General features: G+C 30.2%; 2 protein-coding genes across 2 annotated transcripts; both read right to left on the bottom strand.

The window, feature by feature from the left end:
* Positions 1–1,100: 1,100 nt before the first annotated feature.
* LOC108579730 (protein lifeguard 3-like) lies at positions 1,101–2,220 on the bottom strand. Its single transcript, XM_017943337.1, has 5 exons — positions 2,006–2,220; positions 1,795–1,885; positions 1,597–1,722; positions 1,370–1,519; positions 1,101–1,253 (listed from the first exon to the last, which is right to left on the bottom strand). The coding sequence occupies exons 1-5, from the start codon at positions 2,218–2,220 to the stop codon at positions 1,101–1,103; spliced, it is 735 nt and encodes a 244-aa protein (XP_017798826.1).
* Positions 2,221–4,109: 1,889 nt separating this feature from the next.
* Positions 4,110–20,776, bottom strand: LOC108579821 (vacuolar protein sorting-associated protein 13A). Its single transcript, XM_017943442.1, has 45 exons — positions 20,592–20,776; positions 19,542–19,628; positions 19,263–19,460; positions 18,932–19,164; positions 18,726–18,864; positions 18,352–18,598; positions 18,056–18,290; positions 17,852–17,969; positions 17,525–17,771; positions 17,199–17,453; positions 17,019–17,118; positions 13,976–16,939; positions 13,802–13,904; positions 13,589–13,735; positions 13,304–13,500; positions 13,097–13,234; positions 12,905–13,024; positions 12,659–12,838; positions 12,388–12,567; positions 12,145–12,306; positions 11,910–12,073; positions 11,716–11,836; positions 11,403–11,579; positions 10,426–10,650; positions 10,136–10,351; positions 9,624–9,665; positions 9,150–9,215; positions 8,175–8,378; positions 7,936–8,073; positions 7,704–7,850; positions 7,474–7,622; positions 7,287–7,398; positions 6,973–7,211; positions 6,727–6,889; positions 6,428–6,644; positions 6,167–6,342; positions 5,971–6,090; positions 5,783–5,904; positions 5,387–5,700; positions 5,189–5,310; positions 4,937–5,106; positions 4,735–4,849; positions 4,543–4,674; positions 4,301–4,468; positions 4,110–4,230 (listed from the first exon to the last, which is right to left on the bottom strand). The coding sequence occupies exons 1-45, from the start codon at positions 20,689–20,691 to the stop codon at positions 4,183–4,185; spliced, it is 10,017 nt and encodes a 3,338-aa protein (XP_017798931.1). The 5' UTR covers positions 20,692–20,776; the 3' UTR covers positions 4,110–4,182.
* Positions 20,777–21,024: the final 248 nt, after the last annotated feature.

Genomic DNA, 21,024 nt, shown 5'->3' with positions numbered 1-21,024 from the left:
ATTCCTTATATAATATAAGTTTTGAATGTTAGAGAACTTTAAGGTTAGGTTTTTGTTGTCAAACCATTGCTTAGCAACAAACTTGACAGTATATCTAGACTATAAAACAATATTGGTATATTGTAACCTTTTGTAAAATACATTTTGTAAACTTTTACAATAAATAATTCATTTTTTCTTAAATAATTACATTTCTTCATTATTCTTGATGTTGAAATCCTTTCCTCGATTCCTGTGGTGGTCTGAGAGTTCCATCTGTAATTCACATAAAACGAACATTAATTTTTCAAATTTCAGTACAAGTTATAAACAGTTTCTAACTAATCTACTGCATGCAATTGTTAACTTAATGTTAAATTAATAAATTAAGGTGTTTTATTAAGTTAAATCATGCAACAAAGTTATTTAATACTTCCAATAATTATAAACTACCGCCTAAATTGTTATTTAACAAAAAACACTAATTATTCTACAATTGAAGTACTTGAAAATAAAGTAGCAACTTAATTTTACTGTCTACATTATTAGTAATGTTAAAGTAATTAAAAATTTATTACAAGTATCAATTTTAAACTGCTTACTAAATGCAATTATGTTCTAATTTACAATAACTATTATTAAATACCGAAAAATTGAAAGAATTTCTATTTTAAAAATCAACTAACCTGATAATACTTCATTTCTAACGATGCACTCGACGATACTCTCAATCCTTCCGCTTTGAACACTGATGATAGATTGAACTGAACAATCTCTCTGGTCTTTCTTAGAACCCCCCAAATTAAACTCTTCCAATTAAAAATTGTGTGATTTCTAATGTTCTTCCCGTTGAAGGATTTTCGATTTAAAGTATGAAGTTTGTAACAATGTTTTCAAGCCCTGATAACAATTATTTGGAATAATTGTTGCTTAAGCACTCTAATTACTTGCATGTTTGTATAAATTTTAATTATTATTACATATAAATTAATAATTTTTCCCCTAATTTCATGTTTAAATGTCATATATTTATTTGTCAATAACGAAGTCTGTATTTAAATTTATATTACTGTTACAACAAGAGTAGATTATTCTTAATAACATAAATTAGGACACAATATTTATTGATGATGAAGAAGGCCCAAAAACATTAACACATATTTATATAACAGTACAACATCAACATAAATTTGTGTTGTTGCAAATACAACTTCATCAGGATGCAATTCTATTCTCCTTCCACCCATAATTGTTTGCACATCAAAGTACAAATACTAGAAAACATATAATACAATTTGCTTTTTACTTCTGAAACACCTTTTTTTAAAGTGAAATGAATTTCAATAAAAAGAAATATCATTATCAAAATATATACTAATTTTATATTAACCATTGACAGTAAGAACATTCCTATAACTGAAATCACTATATGTAATATTGTCATAACTGTAAATAGTGATACTATTGTCAATACAACAATAGCAACAATAGAAGCCAGTCCAACAATCATCAGGAGTCCTGTTCTCATTGTTAAATCAAACTGTAAAAGTGCTTTACATTACTTAAAACTTCTCAATTTTCTTTATGTGCCATATAAGAGTTTATGGTTGAAAATACCTTTGAAAATGTTGCAATAAGACCTATCCCTAATGTCATTACTGTTGTCATACCTAATGCCATCAAAATAATTTCAACCTCATAAAAGACAGATGCAAAAGCAGCTAAGTATGACATAGCAAGTGTCTGGAAATAATAATTGTTAGTAGTTGTCACTTCACTGCAGCTTCTCTAAATAGTTATTTTTAAAGACCTTACCAGTTTGCATAGCCATATGTAATTAAACGGTGGCTTACGTCTAGCTGATTCAGAAAATGATATAGCACAATAGGAAATGGTAAAACATACCCTAATAAAATAATAAATAATTATTCATTAGATAACACATCAAAGTACTAATAAAGTTTACATACAAGATTAATCAGTTAAGATAAATATTATTGTAACATCTCAAAGTCATAATGCTTACACAAACAAAAAAAATGCTATAACAGCAGTTGTAAATAATAACTGAAGTGTTAATAGACAAAAAACTTTTCTAATAAAACTTCTCCTCACTGTTTCTTCCTTAAAGTCACCTATGTAGTCTGATCCATCATCATCTGGACCCATTTGTCTTCTTCTTTGTTGCTCAAGCCACGTTCTATATAATTGTTCGTTCTCTCGTTCTCTCCTCTCTACCATTTCATCCGTAACCGTAGTAGTATACGGTCCCTAATATAATAGGATGCATATCATTAATTAATAAATGGATGTTCAAATATGTATAATTTTTTACTCTCACAGTTTTAATTTTCTGTCCTTTGTACAAAGGGGGTAATTGTGGAGGACCCGGTATAAATCTTTGTGCTTCTTGATCCACTGGCATTGAAAAATTGTATTGATGACAGTTTAATAAATACTTAAATCAGCAATCATATACTAAATCACTGAAGAAATGTATATATTAAGCACATGATAAAATAGATAAAATACTTTCGGTATTAGTGTACCGCACTATTGTAACTATATACACATTTTGTAACTATATACTTACAATAAAATTGTTTGCTTCTTAATATAATTTAAATAAAATATAAGAACATTAATGTGGACACTTAACATAAACATATAAAATGTCAAACTAATAATTTGCGAATAAACAAGTGAATGTATAGTGCAATGCAAACAAAATTAGTGTGAGGTAACAGTGTACAAATATAATACATATACATATGCATATATTTACTATGCACATTAAACATTGACACTATTAAATAAGATAAAAAAATAATTTATTGTCAAAATAAAAGAAGAAAGTAGAAAGCGAAAGTTGTTTTAATTCTCTTATCATAATATAGTTCATTTATACAATTAATATATATCAATACACATATATTTCTTTTTTTAACAATAACGTCTTTTAAATCATTCGTTTTAAAGATAATTGTAATTGTATTGTAACATATACATATTTATCTTATAAGTTGTGAAAAGAATAGTGTACTGTCTTTGGGTCTTTTTTATCATTTTTTTTCATTTCAACTATACATTCAACTAAACAATTTCATAACAAAGATTATATATTATTAACAAAACATACAGAGTGTTTCTAAGAATTTATAATACTCCAAATTAAAAATATAATTGGTCACATAGTTCTGATTTTACACAATGTATAATTCAGATAAAATAGTATACAAAAATTGAGCAGTATTTTATATATGAAAAGTATTCAAATTTTGCGTCTGTATAAGATTTTGACAATAAATATTTAAGAAAGAAAATATTTTCGTGTATTATAAAAAATTATGCAATTTTAGAAACATCCTGTACGTATATATACAATAATAACACAGCTACACAGGTACATACAGAAGTTTACTTGAACATAGGATGTGCGCTTAAATTTCTGTTACGTGTACGTAGTAATTAATTCTTAATTTATTGATAAACGATATAAAAACATGATATTATCATACAATGCTAGCAAATTTTTAGAATTTCAAGTACATTTCGTTAATAGGAAATATCATTGTAAAAGATAATTTGCAGATATACCTAAAATGATTTGCATTTTTCTTTAACTTGTTATAAAACTATGAATTAAAAAAAGTTTCCCAACTATATCGAGTTGCAATTACTTTTATGTGTCTCATTAATTTCGTATGTATTCTAAAGCACATCATACCGCAGAAAGTGACAATATGTTTAAAAACCTTCCACAATAATATAGATTATAATGATAATTGCCTATAATGTCAAACAACGTGTCAGTTATCATCGTGTATATTATTCAAAAGCATAAGAAATGATTTTTATGGCTTTCGCTAACATTATAACATTCTGTGGAATTCAAAACTGGCACGTTTTATGATGAAAAATAACGACAGATCGTATAAAATGTGATAAATTTAAAGCATATCATAATAAATATAAAACTATATACTGATTCTTCTGAACCTTTAGGTGATTCTGATTAAGCATCAGTCTTACATATAGTAGTTTGTAGAAAACTTTTAGAATATATATTTATATAGAAGTTTAGCTTGCAAAGCTTAGTATTATTTATCGACGCTCAGGCGTTATCGGTTCAATTAACTGTATTTAAGTATTAAAGTATGTATGTATTCTTTATGTGTAATCTATCTTTATGCTTTTCTGGTATTACATCCCGCATTGATTAATTTGCTCTTGCATTTTATTGCATAAAAACTGTGAAAAAAACATATTGCTTATATTTTATTCTTAATTTGAAATATTAATAATCAACCAGGTAACTTACCTGTTTCATATTATAATCAGGTATGAAAACTATTTTTGATTGATCCGCACTACCAAATAGGTTTCCTAGTTTCTTCTTCCTATTAGTATCCTTAACAAATATTTGAACTCCCTTATCGACTATTTTCGGTAATTCGCTCATATCTTGCCACGTGTGAGTCCAATCCACCTATATATTAAAAACAATTAACCATTTGTTGCTAATTTGCAAAAGTAAAATATGCAAAAAAAAAAAAAACTAACCCGCCATCCACCGAATAAGTCACTGTATTCTAAATATGCTATTCTCTTATCAGTAAGCAATAGTACGTTTTTGTTAATGTATATATGATAAAAATAAATATCAGTATTCGCATATTTTCCTTTCTCCAATTCCTGTAGAAAAAATTTTCCATTAATAACATCGGTGCATAGTTCAGGATATTAAATACTTACAATTAAGATTTTATGTCCCTCTGCTTCTTCCCTAACATAGGATCTAACTAGATTATCTGGTTGGAAAAATCTAGGTGGTCTGACTTTCTTTACTTCTTCGTTCAATTCAGTTGCGCTAAAAAGTTAAATTATTTTATTTATTCATGTGCTTTAGTTCAGTGTATAGGATTTATGGGTTTATATACACAATTTCTTTTTATACCGTTTCACTGCTCCAAACGAACCACTGGCAAAATCTATGACACCAGCAGTTGGTCTGGTAACAAGCCCAACAACACCTTTTCCAAACCCTTTGAAAAATCCTTCCACCCCTTCTTCTTTGGCACCCGATATGGGTTTCATTACAACACCGGCTACACCATCGACGACACCCTACGTATCATACATATGATTTATCTTTCTTTTTATCTTAAGGAGAGAATTCTTCCAATTTTTATTCTTCATATTCACATACCATCACCAAGCCCTTTCCACTACGAGCAAGGCCTTCTTGTAAATTAGCTGGTTGCTTGTTAAGCTGCTCTTGTCGCTTTCTCTGATAATCTTTGTCAAACGTCAAAGCAGCTAAGCCTTTACCTGTAATAAAAATAATAAGTTTAGAAACGACAGACAATAATCGTTTAGAATAGAATAATATGAAATCTAGTCGTACCCATAGCTCCAGTTATTTTAGAGACTGCTCCAGCCATTCCTCCAACAGTATGACCCAACATGCTTCTCATACCAAGAAACAAACCTTCTGCAAATTCTCCAGGCCCTTGTATAGCACCTTGGAAAGGTTCATAAAACAAATCTTCGATACCTTTCATGGTACCCACTACAAGACCATAAGGATTGCCTATCACATCCAGTCCCAAAACGAGAACATATACTTGTTTGATTGCTTGTCCCACATAGTGCATTGTTGCTTCAGAAATGAGTTGTTTATTGGTCATGAAAGTGTATTCTCTTTCAAAATACGCTAGTCTGTAAATGAGACAAAAATAAATCATTTATGCATCGTACATGTCAGCAACTATAATTCAAATTTAATTATGAGAATAATTACTTGAAAACAATATCGTTAATATCCGTTAAAGTAACACCTATTCCTTGTAGCAATACGTTTAATACTTGAGGCACTGCAGAGGGTCCACTACTGCTACCAGTCATTGAAAAACTTATATGTATCTAAGAAAATGATATAATTAATTAGAGAAATGTGATTATATTAATTAAAAATATAAAGATACATACCTTTAAGGGTGAAAAGTGAAGCAAATCGAAAAAGTTCTTCTGTTCAGCTGTAGTAATTAAACTAACGTGGTACATTAGTGGTTCGTCGACCAGTTTCATATCTAATTTAAACAATTTGCTCTAAAACATACAAGGAAACAATTATTATAGTGTTTCAACATTATATATTCTACATGTACAAAATAATACAACTCACTTCTTCCGTATCGTTCATTTCGTTCGTTTCAAACAGCCCCATAATTGCGTTAATAAATACAATGTCTACTTTCACATGAAATTCTTGAATGAGAACTTTAAAGTACCGGAATTGCTGTACGTTACTATGTTCTAGTAATCGTTTAACCATACTCAATTCAGCAAATGGTTTCATAACTGTTAAAAATAATATTATATTGCAAATATAATGAAATATAGTAATATTATTATTTATATTTCAGTTTTTTGCACAAAAACTTACCAGTACTACCTGTAACGCTTTTAGGGGGTGGAACTGGTGCCAATATAACCGGGAAATTACAGTCTACAAATTGATTATCAATTTGAAGTCTATTGATCTTTGCATGCAATTGTACTTGATGCAATGACGTGCGATATTGTAGCCATAATCCAGTTTGGAAAGTACGTCGTAAACAACGACGATGTGGTTTCAACAATTCCATGTTCAAGTAATCGACCTGAGATTGAAATCCATAGTTATAAATTATGAAGCAGAAATTGTAAAACGATAAATTATTAATCATTATTTGTATACATTACCTCTAATTTTGGTTCAAGCATTATTCTTTGCATTGGATTTTTCCCTATCTGTAGTTCGCGCATATATTTCTGATAACCTTCCTCTATAATATTTATATCTTTAGCGCTGAGACCGCGCCAACGATGGGTAATAGATTTACGTGTTTCCCATATAATTCCAGAACTAAATGACAAAAATAATAGTTAAAACTCAGATGATAAAATTCTTAAAAATGAATGTCATAAATCTTTCCGTTAGCAATTTACCTAGCTATACACAGATATAACAATTCTGATTTTGTGATGTTATTAACAAGGGAAAATCCAACACCGTGAATACTTATTGTGACTTCTTGATCTATAGTTTCGCAATCACCGGCTAACTGACAGTCTCCTGCAATTTTCATGTTTGTCGTGAACAGAAGTACTCGCTGTGTACCGTCCAAAAATGACACATAGAATAATTCTTCTTCTATATCTGATAGTATGAAAGTTCCTAAAGTATCCTAAGAAAATAAAATAAAATTTTTAGTAGTATTAAATCTTAAATTGATTAATTTTATTAAATATCGAATTTTTACTTTTCTGAGAGTCTCCTCGATTTCTTTTTTATTGCTGTCTTCCCACACTAATTTCCGTGGGCCTGCGGGGTTTTCCCAGGTATAAAACATTCTATTGAATGACTGTACGGATCTATAAAATAATTTGCATTTTCAATTTTATGATTTTCGTAATAAAATTTCTTTTTTTCTCAATAAATTAACAGACCTAACATTCAATGAACCTTTTTCCCAGAAATTAATTGTGTGTGAAGTATGATTAATAATTAGTGCTGGGGCATTTCCGTGAGTGTAAAGAGATAAGGAAATATAAATTCCACCTTCACTTATTTGTATATCCACGTTAATTCCACCATACTGTTAAATATGTTTAAATTTAATTTACAAGTAACTCTATATGTGTAAATTGTGTATTAAGTAAAAGTAAAAATAGTAAACCTTATTATTTAATTTCAATAAAGTCGTGTGGCTTTCTGTATAGAGGAATGGTGCAGTTTTCTCGGGGTCACCCGCGATTCTAGCTCTTAGAGTCTTTTGTTCATGTTCAGAATGAGGCCATAAAGACGTGCATTCACCTGGAGGAACCTATGAATAGTTAAAATAATAAATAACTTTATTTGGAAACTAAAATTTATAACATATTGTAGAAAATAAGCTAAATAATTATTACCTTAATCATAGGATCAGCTGGTCTATCACCTTCTTGACATTCAATAAGAAAATGGGAATTATTTATCAGTACATAATATGGAGTAAATGTGATCTGTTTAGTTAAAGAATTATAAGTCAATTGATTGTGAACTCCAATCTGTAATAAGCAAAGAATATTGTTCATGTGTAAATACACTATTAAAAGTATAAAATTAGTTTGGCTTTCATGAATTAAAAATTGTAGAAAACAGTAGTAACCTGGTATGTTAGACCATTATATTTGCAAACAACTACACCCTCACTTCCTGCAACATCTATAGAGAATTTATCAGACCATTCACCATCTTCTACCCTAATCATGGCCTTCTTTTTACCAAAGAACACTTTAGAACGAAATGAGAACAATATTGGTCCCTTGAAGTTTTCTGGATGGTATAATACGTTTAAGTGGTCTTCACCAGTCTGAAAACATTTTGCATCATTAAATTGGTACTCCAGTGTTAATTATCCCTCAATAATTTAATTGGTCCGTGCACTAAAATGCAATTTATTGCAGTTTTAAACATATCTGTACAAAGACACGTTGCACTGTTACGTGAGCATTTACAATAAACAACAATTTGCCAACACCAGTTAGCTTTGTTTTATAAATTTGTTCATGTATCTCAGTATACAAAGCTTGAATTTATAAATTCTTGTATGTACCAAATTTGTTTCCATTTTTGAAAATTTTGTACAAATTTTGCATAAATTCATCATATGAATTTTTGCATAATATCAAATTGTTGCACTGCTTCCAGAAATGTGGTTTATTTTCATAACAATCATGCCTTGTGCATGCCTTACTAATATACATGTATCAGTGTACAAGCAGCATTTCACTATTTACAGTCAGAATTTATACATAGCATGTAAAAGTATGCGTAATGTTGCAAGATTATAATGCCAAAATAAGCCAACTAATAAAATGAATGAAACATGAATGAAACTTAGTGTACCTTTTTGTTAACATTGAAACTAATATGTGTACAAATAATTATCAATGAACTATTATGTCTTTTAATGAGGAAGAAGTGAACATTGATATGTAATTAGTAGGGAAGCACTGATCACAATATGAACCAAAGTATGAGTAACATATAAACACAGATAGTTAGTTCAATGTATGAAAAGTTTGTTCCACAGTTTGCAAGATTAAACCATCACCAATATAAAATGAAATCAGTATATCACCGAACGTGCTTTTTTCTTCCTCCTGTATTCTGCACGTGGTCGATGGGGTTTCACACAAACCAAATTCTGAAAGATACCTTTCTATGTATTTTCATAAGATTAATAATGACATTAATTTTCCCAAAAATTTGTATGAAAAAACCACTGAATATTTTGATTCTACCTGTGAGTGTTACTATGAATTGAACATAAATAAAAGTTTACTTTGAAAAGCTCTTTTAACATTCTGTACTACTCAACATGCTGCTGTTTCATTGTTACTCTAAAAAATTATGCTGAACTTAAACAAAAGACAAAATGAAAATTTTTCAAGTCTGAGTAAAAAAGATATACTTTTCAAAATAACTTTGATTTCTAATACTTTGAAATAAATTTTGCACATCAAATAATAGAGCCACCATTATATTATAATAACAATCTTTTAACGAATATTGCGTCCAAAGCATGAAAAATACTGTAACATGAAATCACTACCTTGATTGGACTTGAGTGTTCTTTGCCACCCTTACTTGATTTCTGTAAAATAATGTACTGAATAAGATATGACTGTACAAGATTAACAAATTGCAACATTATACTACTTCCAGCATGCTTAATATAGCATAGCACTTACATATAGCACAAAATATCGTAACTCAAGCATTGCATAAAGATATTAATTGCATGCCTAATAGAACTACTAAATGGGAATTGGCATTATTGTTTAACATATTAAAATATTTTATCGTGATATTATTAAATTATAACTAGAATTTCTATTTGAACGATCATACTAAATAATACTTCACTTAATAAATGAAAAGTATTTCACAATAAATTTATTGTGATTTGTTCTTTAAGTAATAAAATAAATTATAACTTACAAAAAGATTTTTTAAGCAAAAAAGTGTAGAAGTAAGATAATAAGCGAGATTTACATAAAGCAAAAAAAATAAAATTATCGTCGTTTATTTTAATGATTTAAGAACTATTTTGTTGATACTTACCCGGTAGGACAACATTAAGCCAGTTTTATTCAGCATCCAAAATGGACAATATAGTGCCATAACTATAGAACCATGTTTATACGATGTATGCATTCCTAAATCCATTATAACTTTCTGTGCACTGTCAAAAGACTCAAAAGACCAGACTGAAAATTCTGGTGGATTTGCCAATATTTCACCCCTACATGACCAATCTTTTTCTAAATAATTTGGTAGCTGTAACACATTATTAGAATTATACAACATTTCTTTTAAATGTTCACTGTTATAGAAATTCATTATCTTTTTACCTTTATAATTATGTAAGACTTTCCAGGATCAATAGTAGGAATCTGATAAGATGTACCAGCTTCTAAAAGCTTTTCTTGTACAGCTCCAGGTAGACATACAATAATATCGATAGGCAGAAAATTCTTTAAGTATACAGATGGGTACAAATGAACATTATAAATGGTACTTGCCATAGTATGTCGGGTAGTATTTTCAAAATATACCTGTTCTATTTCACCGACAACCTGTAAACGTTACAATGAATTGTTAATACGTGAAAATTCTTTGTTAAACATTTGAATTATTCTCTCTCTCTATTATGTTATTCTATTCTTCTTCATACTACTATCTAAATAATAGAAAACATGTTCAATGTTTAAAGCACAACAATAACATTCATGTTTTATAACACGAATAAAACATAAAATACGTGCAAAAAACACATTATATGGAATACTAAAGTGAAGATTCAACATCTATCTGAATCAGTTTACGCATAACTTGAAATTCGTAGGTATACCCATACGGTAAAGCATAATAATGAAATTAAAAAATTAGCAAAAATACATTGTACAAATTCGTTACTGAAATACAATTAAAAATAAAAAGTAAAACAATATCTATGAAGGTAACTGAATAAAACAGAATTTTACAGAGTAAAAGAATATAATTTTCTTCCGTAATTAAAAAACATATGAAACTCAATTTAATATAAAAATAATTAATTTGTTAGTTTTTCTTTCTTCTTGTTGTGTCATTGTATTATTAATATAATACATTTAACGATTGTAATTAAAATCATGCCAATCATTTTTCAGTCAGTCATATAGGGATTAACTAACATGTATAATCCTACAGTACTGTTTGTTACAGATACACATTCACATTAAAAATATTAACTATCTAATAGCAGTAGTAAAAATACTTAATTGGTCGATACTCAACCTATACTAACTAGCAATTGGTTCTCAAACTAGTTTATTAAAAACGGTAGTACCTGAATAGGTGCTTCCAAATATTTTTTGTGTTCAGAGGGTAATTTTTTCAAGCAAAGATGCTTGACGCAATCAATGAAACGACAGAATATGGATTGCCAGTTAATAGCATTCAATAATAAGCCAATAGTGTTGTTATTATATAAAATACTACCAACCACAATCATCACGAAACAAACGTAGGTAAAACATTGTGAATAACAATTGTGTTACACATACTATACAGTGTCAAATTTCGTGTAAGAAAAATAAAAATAAAACATAAGAATTCTCTAAGTGTACAGGAATAAAAATGAATGTGATTGAATTTGTTACCTTTATATAAAACGGTTCTGCGATTTCATGTCTCGCTCGACTTTCACATTTCATAAGCTTTGTCATACTAACTGTCTTTTGCAGATCTTTCCAAATAAATGGTTCTAATGAAACCATATAACTAGAAAGAAATTAATTTTTTAGACATGTAGTAATTATACTAAGTAATATAATTTAATGATTATATAAATTACCCATCAACGCTGAAAAATAGCCAATAAATATTTGTTGGAGTATATACAGCATCTAATGGAAGATTCAATTTACTATCCGGAGCAACAGTGCCTACACATTCCACTTCGTTTCCACGCTTAGTCATATAGTATACAGATATCGGTTGACTGAAATGATTGTGCACCTAAAATATAATTGAATTATTATTAGTAATTATTACCGCAATTTAACAGTGCAAATTTGTATATAATTTACCTGTAAAATACTTCTAAGAGTAACAATAGTACTTCCTTCATCTACAACAACGTCAGAAACAATACCCCATTCTTCAGAACCTTCTTTTCGATATTTCAATGAAAAGAATCTCTTATCAGCTCTTAGAACAGGTATCGCCAATGTGCCACTAATTTCTTTGAACTTTAAAAGAACATTACATGTCCATTAGTATTGTTTTATTTCAATTTTATTTAGATCAAATTTATACTTCAAATATATTACCGAAATAATGAATTTATCATCCTCCCGTTCTTTAATCGTGTCAGTTTTCAATTGATCTAGTAACGGTATTTCTGTTTTCGTAGTTTTGGGAGCAAGTTCCACTGAAGCACCAGATTCGAGAATCACTTCCATGTACGAATCTGTGGTATTACTAGTGAGCTTTGATCCATCGTTAAAAACCTAAAATATGAATGCATCTAATAATATTTCACGTTTTATATCATTTTAATACCTTCAATTTAATACCATAATTTCAAAAAAAGGTTGAAACCTTGAAATGACTATGTTCCAAATCCAAAACCATCGCTAAACCAGTTTCATTCTTCAGTACATAAGGTGCTACACTTTTTACTGTTCCTTTTTCACCAGCTTCCATAGCAGATGAAAATGCGTTACCAAGTTGTTTCAACACGTCAAGACAAGTTTTGGTTACAGTTATTTCCAAATTTTCCTGTTACAGTGTTATAAAAGTGTTACACAAAATGTGTAATTATAAATCAATGTGTAATCAACTTACAGTAGAATCTATATCGATAGACATTTTCGGAGTTTGATGAAATTCATCTGGCTCATTATCTGATGTGGGACTGATTGCACTCAGGCCTCTAGAGTCCGCTGACATATCGTTAAATTGAATCTAATACATAAAAAATGTGTAAAAAAACTGTAGAAGTTACAAATTTTAAATCTTAAAAAATAAAGGTGTTACTTTAGTCTTTAATTCCCAAGGTGTCGAAATTCGCCTTCCATTTCTAGTTCCTTCTATCGGTTCGATTAATGGTTCCCATAATGCTAGACAACTGTTGTAATAAGCCATAATCAATGACATTGTACATTCTATGCTCATCTAAAAATATTCAAGTTTTAAATATACAGCAAAGGATACCATTATTGAAGTGACATTAATGTATCTTACAGTTTTTGTACTCCAATCGTTGATGTTACTTTGGAATCCAATATGAAGCAGGAGCATTGGTAACGTTTTATTACCAACACCTGCTTCCAATGTAAAAAGAATCGTTGGTGCAGAAATAATCGCCAATTCTGATTTGTAAGCTGTAATATCCTCGTCTTCGGAGTATATAAAATCTTCTACTGCCTCTACTCCCACTTCTAAAGAAAACAGAATCAAAAAAAGTTTATATACTTTTTAATTAAACAAAAAAATTTAGATAAGTATATTTTTTTTTTTTTTATGAACCTGTTTTTATGAACCAAAAGTCACTTTCTTCAAATGGTGTTACAATCCACAATCCTTCATAATTCTGTTCAGCAACCACAATTTCTTGATCTTTTACTTCCGTTTTCGTGGCAGTCTGAACGACCTTATTCAATATTTCTATGACACCTGTAGATTACAAGTTCAATTAATATTTCCATTTTAACGTTCTCTTCAAATAATTTATTCAATTACCTGGTGAAACTGATACATGAATATCCGTACAACAAACGTCGATGTAAAGTCCTTTTCCTTCTGGTGTAGAGCCTGCTACGCTAACGCTGCATGGTCTTAGAACCTTCACAAAAACATTTTGATAAAATTTTACATAATTTATATATAGTCAGAAAATTTTATACAAATTTTTACCTGATATATCCAATCGCTTCTCTTCATTGGATTGTATATACCAGCCAATATTGATAAATCTTTTATAGATCCTGTTATTACTTGATGTTCATCCATTAAACGTACTTTCAGTAGCAATTCGGTATTTAATATGATACAATTTGAATTTATATCATCCATGTCTTCCAGCAGAATAATATCCGGTTTCTCAATGTGTATATTAATCGTGAACATCTTTTTAGTCGGTGGTGTAGCAGCTTGTTTTTTTTTAACCATCGGCTCGTTGTGACTCTTTGTTACATGTTGTGGTGCTGATTTATTCGTCGATGGTGCTTCGTTGATGAAAAAGTCCTTTATTTTCATCAGATAATCGAGAGACACGATTATGCTGAACGAGAAAACTCGAATATCGACGAATGTATCGTTAGGACTTTGTCTAATAGTCATGTCTAACATACTACGAATGGATTTTGATTCTTTCTCTACGTCATCGATGGACGGTACCGCTGTAGTTCTTTCCATGATTCTTATAAGAGAACCTTGTCTATTTTGGCGCGTATCGTCCAACGTACAATTCATCAGAAGAATGGAGGTTACCATTAATCCATCGGCGAATATTCTACCTTTTAACGCGAAATAAGTCAAACAGAATTTTGCCAATCCATTCTCTGGTAGATGGAGCAAAGAAGTTTGTGATTGCAGCGTTTTTGAGCCTCCTGTGAATAAACTAATCACAAGACTGTCCATAACAAATTCAAATTTGATAGACGTGTGCGCATGTATTTGTTCCTGGAAGTCTGTGTCTTCTGTACCTCCTGCAGTAGTTCTCTCAAACTTATCCGTTTGACGATGTTGTAAAATTTCAACTTCGAGTTTCTTTTCACTTTGATTGACACTCGATGTAAGCTTTTTGTCCTCAACCGTTTCGCCTAGGTTTTCTTCTAATACTTTCAGTGCAGTAACATAGTCCTCTTTGCTTATCAGTATACTAATTTTATTTAGTCTGCCAGACATATCGATGTCTGGTATAGAGGTAAACCAAGCAGTCGATAAATTACGTTTAATGAGTAATGTAAAACTGACAGGTTCTAGCAATAGTATTTCATGTTCAATCGAAAACTTTTCCATGTTTAATCTTACTCGTGATAATTTTAAATTTTGCAATTCAATCTTCATTTCATCCACAATAGGATTATCTCCAGTTTCGTTTGTTACTTCCAACTTCCTGAAAACGTTACATACAGTAAGATTACCCATGTCTAACGTTAAGCATTGATCACTTTTAGAATGCATCGGTACATATATAACAGGAGCCTTAATTTTTACCGCTAGACCAATACGTGTCGCACTTTCCTTAACGTCTTTAATATTCGTCTTTGCAGCTTCTGCAGCCGCGGCTGACGCATCTTTTATGGCTTGTTGAGCCGTTTGAAAATTATTCAAAAAGCTCATTATACTGGTAACAAACATATTTAAGAAGACAATGCGATAACAGCCCATAACAACTGTGATAGACATATTATTTTTATCAGTTTCTGATGGTTCGATGTTGTACATTACAGCTTGAATTTGTAAGGATTCAGTGTCTTCTATCACTGACACAATATCTCTATAAGCTGATGCTGCATTAAGATCTTTAATACTGATAGAAGATAAGTTAACATTTGCTTGGGAATAGGAAGCTTTCATTATAAATCCGGCAGTGATACCGGCGATATAAAATGCAGTAATTTCTCTATAATCACTAGTTATCTTCATACAAATTGTTCCAACTTTTGCCTGAACCTTTAAATCTATATGCTCAATCACTGTTCGTTTCCGACGTGACGTTGATCTAAGTTTTTGTTTGTGAATTTGTTCCCTCAAAAACGTCGAGGTTTCTTCTTGAATGGAAGTCAAATGAGTGGGGCGTGGACGCACCTGAGGTTCCTTTTCCAGTTTACTATTCGCTATAGCGTTCATTTGATGCTGCATGTATGATGCAAATTGAAGGAGACTTATAAGAGCTTCTTGGTGCAGTAAAACATCTAACGTTGTAAATTCTAATTTCAACAATTTCAGAACAGACTCGTGTTTTGTTTTAAATTCAGGGGATCGTTTATTCACATTTATATACTGCACTGTTATCAGATACTCGTCTTTACCAGACAACATAGGAGTGTTCACCATAAATATTTCTGTTTGATTATAGTGTTGTTTCATTTGAACACCACCTAATCTTAGTAATATTTCCTGATCATAAGTTCGTTGCAACATTTCTGCTTCTAACTGTACTACTTCGAGTTTCATAAACGGTATTATCGTACTGCCTTTTTGTGAGGAAATTTGTATTGCAAATTCTTTCATTTCAAATTTTATTTCCATATCAGTCGTTTGTTTAATCGAAGTTACACTAGAGTCTTCGTCTTTTTTCTTCTCAGAAATAGTAGTAGTTATGTCCTTCAATAAAGATAATTGTGAAACAGATTTGCTAAGTGATAATTTGCGAAGCTCTGTCGGTTCTTCATCTTTTGGAAGTGGTATGCTCTGAGCAATAGAAAGCGCTTGCAATAAACGAATATCTGTTATATTGACAAAAACTGAGGGTAATTGCCCTAAAAACCTAAACTTTGGAAGTAGAGGATCATCTGTTACTAAACATTTGTGAAATTGGATTTCGAGCGCTGTTGGGTGCAGTAAAGTCATGGAATCATCCACATTGGATAGAGTTGTGCGCCAATCTTCACCTGGCAGTGAAACTAATACTTGAAAATCTACTATCTTTAAAATAAACTTGTCATAACTTCGTTCTCTGAAATGCAGTAACACATCTTCTTCGCTTTTACCGATACTGATCAAATGCTTCACAGTTACGTTAGTTTCAACGTCCTTTGGTTTATCCAGAGAGTGCATTTGCAAGCTACCAAGATTGACTACTAACAATGATTTTGTGCTATTATAAAATCCGTCATGTGGTATGATTAGTTGAGAAGCTTGCATATTAATCTGTTGGATACATGTATATTTTAATCCATGTTAAATTTCGTTTATCTTAATAAACATGCATTGTAAAATGAAGTTTTACCTGTATATCTAATACCGAATGCTTTTGAATAGCATGTTCTAAACCTAGGGCCGACATTTCTTTCAAACCTTCTAGCTGTTCTGCAGCAGCTGCTTGGAGACTACATAAAAAAGTAATCAATTGTTTAAAACAATTATTAAAATATCTACTGAATAAAGAAAAATATAATATTATCCTTACTTATTCAAAGTCGACGAGTTTTGTACTTTAAATAAGTTAACTATTTCTATTACGGTTTGTGCATCATAAATAATATCCACGGACTTCGATCTTGCTATAATACGATCACCGCATGACTTATCCAAAGGATTTTTCTCGTATGATACATACAGTAAAGCAGTATCTGTACTATGCTGATGAGAATTGAACAGTGAAGGAACCTGTTCGCCTTGTTTCGTTCCTAACAGTTTCATTTCATTAATTGACGCGGTAACTCTATAATAAAATAAAGGTTGTGATATATTATAGTACAACTTAAATTTTTGTAAGCAAAATGAAAAGCATACAAAATGGCATTAGCAGCTGGTCTTGACTTGAAGCAAGCTTCAACACCATGAAGCTGAAGATCCAGAACACAAGGATGTTCTTTATCCATGTCTAAAATAATAACTTGAAGTTCGTGTAAAAAGAATCGTGTGTCGGCCACTTCATATGATTCAGGATAATGAGTTGGTGCGGTGTTCTCTTGATAATCTATGGCTTTGTACAACTTTTCTTTTTCTTTTGGTGTCAGCGCTTGTTCGAATTTCCTCACTGAAACGAATATGATTATTTTCTGAATGAAAATCTTGTTCAAAAAATTACAAAGACTTTCAATTAATGTCTAATATTACTTATCGCAGCCGCCGAATTCAATTCTTGCGTTTCCTCTGTCTGTGCATTAGACCACAGAAAACCAAACCAACCACGTTTTGCTCTTAAACTCTTTTCTCTCTCTGCCAATTTTTCTACCTACAAAATCCAAAGTAAAAATCAGCTTATTATCAAACTTTCATATGTGTAAATTTGTTATCATCTAAAGTCTTTCATTAACTAACTTCCATTTCAATTTGCTGCCTAATAATGACTAAATTGAAAATATCCAATTTCATTTCACAATTTGTCAGATGATCTTCTGTTTCTTGCGCGACTTTTTTAGTTGTTAATTTCGTTTGGTATGCTGTAGCATAAGAACGACACATATCCCTATGTTCTTTCATGTGATTCCAGTCCCAATTCCTACGATTTCTGCGTACTGTTTCTTCTAAGACACAAGTATATGCAAAATGCCACCTAAGAGCAATAAGTTAATGAGCAATTTGTTCGCAATTTTCTAATGTTAATGATTTATTACCATTCCTTATAGTGTCCTCTGTATGATGTTAACTTTGGTCTATACTTTCTGTATGGTGCAGCCTTTTGAGCTTGATCTAAACCCTCCCCTAATTGAACTAGGGTGTGATATTGTCTCTTTGCTATTCCTATTCTTAATTTTTGCATTTCTAGATCTAGCCACACCTTAGGAATAGTGTAATTACTTCCATCTGTTTCTGGTTTTGGATTTAACTTTAATTTTGCATTGACATTGATTGGACCCAATACTAAACAAGTTAGAAATAATTATAAGGATGTAATAAATTATAAAATTTCAATCAATAATTTGAAAAAAAGGACGAAAAATTATTAATACTTATTTGTAATATAATAGTTTAAAGTATGTTTGCTTACAATATTGATAACCAGGTGGATTGTAATCTATGGTTGCAATACCACTATAAAATAGATCTGAATAGTTTGATTGTGCATTGTTACTAAACTGTTCTACAGTTGTATTGAGGTACACTGCCAAACCATCTAGTGTGCATAACTGTAAGAAAGGTTTAATTTTTTATTTTAAGTACTCCTGCTAGTTTCTTCACGGAACTTCTACATACCTTGTAAATTTGTGGAATGGCATACATATCTTTTAAGTTACCATTTGCCTCCCAAGAGTCTGTACAACTTTGTAAGATAAATTTGTTGAGTGTAAAACCAACTGAAAATGGATGGTCCTTGAATGAAATGTGATCTTCATATCTCACATGTATTTTTTTTATTTCAACATGAATATTTTTTATCATACGGGCAACAAGTTTTTCAACCATTGAATCATCTAACTTCTCTTGTGCTAGTATAAGGCAAGTAAAACAAGTAAAGTAGCTGTCACATTAAGATATTAAATTTAAAAAATAAAAATCCTAAACTTATTCAATAAGAGATGATTACATTTGATATCTGCCAATTGCTTATTTTTTTCAACCCTTGCTAGTTCTGCACGCTTAGCTTCAAGCTGTATTTTTGCTTCTTTTTCCCCATCATATACAACCTGACTTGAGGGTACTATGAGTACAAATAATTCCTCAACTATAGCATCAATCTGACCATTCCACATATCTTTAAATGGTATTTTTAATATAAGTTTTCCTAGAGGAAAATACAAATAAAAACTATATTAGTTTTGCATTTTATATTTATTAATGAAATATACATACATAAACTACAAACCTAATCTTCCATATTCCAATCTAATGGGTAAGTCCAATGTATCTAATGCAGTTTCTTTTATTAATAAATCTTTTAATACTACATCTCCTAAAAAGAAAAAATATAATAAAGTGTTTTTATTACATTCATATTTACTGCTAAAAAATAATACATACATGTATGTATAATACAATATTGTGATATATAAGAAATTTATATTTAATGTTTTTTTTGTTTAATTTATTACTTAACATCTTATTTAAAATAAGATATTGCAAGTGTTTTCATTTTTCTTTTATGTAAGAATAATGTTTAAATAAAAAATATCTTTTATCATGTTCTTAAACACAATTCAATTATTCTAAAATAAATAAAACTTACGAATTATCTATATTTTCGTGAAAAATAAATAATAAAATTTAAATTATTGCAGGGTTCATTAAAGAAAATATAAAAAACTGTAACTGCAAAGGTCTCTTTTTATTGCACTCATGATGGTCTCTTCAAAGTACAAGGACAAAATTTCATATACATAGCGCTAGGCGAATTAAAATATTTAAAATTCTACCAGGTACTTGATATGCTGATACAATGATAATAAAGCGATTGAGATAAAATATTATTAAAATAGCAATTACGAGAAAACAAATATGTATATATTTCTTTTAAGGCAGCATCAAAGCAATTACAAGTAAAAATAACTGCTTTTTACTTTAGCATTCAGCATATAATATTACAAAAGCACGCTTTTTTTATTATATATATGTATGTGTGTGTTCATAATTTCATTGCATACGTGTGTATCATAAGCGATAAAGGACTAGCCGGAGAGATCATAATATAAATAGAAGCTGATGTCACATTGATGTACTAATAATACATTTATATGTATTTACGAAATATCAGACTGCGTGTTATCAGACACTAGTTATCACGTTCTATTTTTTTAATTTTTCTTTCGTTGTCAGGCTTTCAATTAAACAGAAGTATATACATTTCGACCCGTGACTATCTATATCATACATACATGGAATGTCTCGAAATTTTCAAACAATTCGTATGAATGCTTACCGCTCCATAAACTCAGTTTTAATTGCGAGTAATCCAAATTTTGAATATACTCCCCCAACACTTTGTTCAAGAGTTCAGCAACAATCGATTCGAAGACCATCTTCGATCTTTATTTCAAGAAAGAAAAATTTCTATAAAAAATATGCAAGTTCAACGAGAACAAACAACAACGAGTATTCGACAAATCTTTTCGTTCGTTAGAACTCTCGTTAGAAGATCTCTATGTTAAATAGAGTTGACGCACAAAAGTAAAATCGATCGATAAAAAAGTACCGCATAACCTTTAACGTGTACAGTATATGTCATATAAAACGAATCATGTAACGAATGAATAAAAAATACAATATACAGAATGTAATGTTAATTGTTATTATTTATCGACACGAAACGTCCTTTATTAATCGTCATTATTTAGGCTGCCGGACAATTTGAA

Source organism: Habropoda laboriosa, unplaced genomic scaffold (genome assembly GCF_001263275.1).
Source record: "Habropoda laboriosa isolate 0110345459 unplaced genomic scaffold, ASM126327v1 scaffold72, whole genome shotgun sequence".
NCBI classification, from domain to species: domain Eukaryota; kingdom Metazoa; phylum Arthropoda; class Insecta; order Hymenoptera; family Apidae; genus Habropoda; species Habropoda laboriosa.
This window is presented reverse-complemented; position numbering and strand designations above follow the sequence as displayed.

What these genes read in the sequence shown, in the direction of transcription:
- LOC108579730 (XM_017943337.1), bottom strand. Translation starts at nt 2,220, where the DNA reads ATGGTAGAGAGGAGAGAACGAGAGAACGAACAATTATATAGAACGTGG. An exon ending in ATAGCATTTTTTTTGTTTGT is followed by an intron (nt 1,886 to 2,005) that starts GTAAGCATTATG and finishes TTATTTTATTAG; the next exon opens with GGTATGTTTTACCATTTCCT. An exon ending in TTATTGCAACATTTTCAAAG is followed by an intron (nt 1,520 to 1,596) that starts GTATTTTCAACC and finishes GCACTTTTACAG; the next exon opens with TTTGATTTAACAATGAGAAC.
- LOC108579821 (XM_017943442.1), bottom strand. Translation starts at nt 20,691, where the DNA reads ATGGTCTTCGAATCGATTGTTGCTGAACTCTTGAACAAAGTGTTGGGG. An exon ending in CTATTTTTCAGCGTTGATGG is followed by an intron (nt 11,837 to 11,909) that starts GTAATTTATATA and finishes ATTTCTTTCTAG; the next exon opens with TTATATGGTTTCATTAGAAC. An exon ending in ATTAACGATATTGTTTTCAA is followed by an intron (nt 5,701 to 5,782) that starts GTAATTATTCTC and finishes TCTCATTTACAG; the next exon opens with ACTAGCGTATTTTGAAAGAG.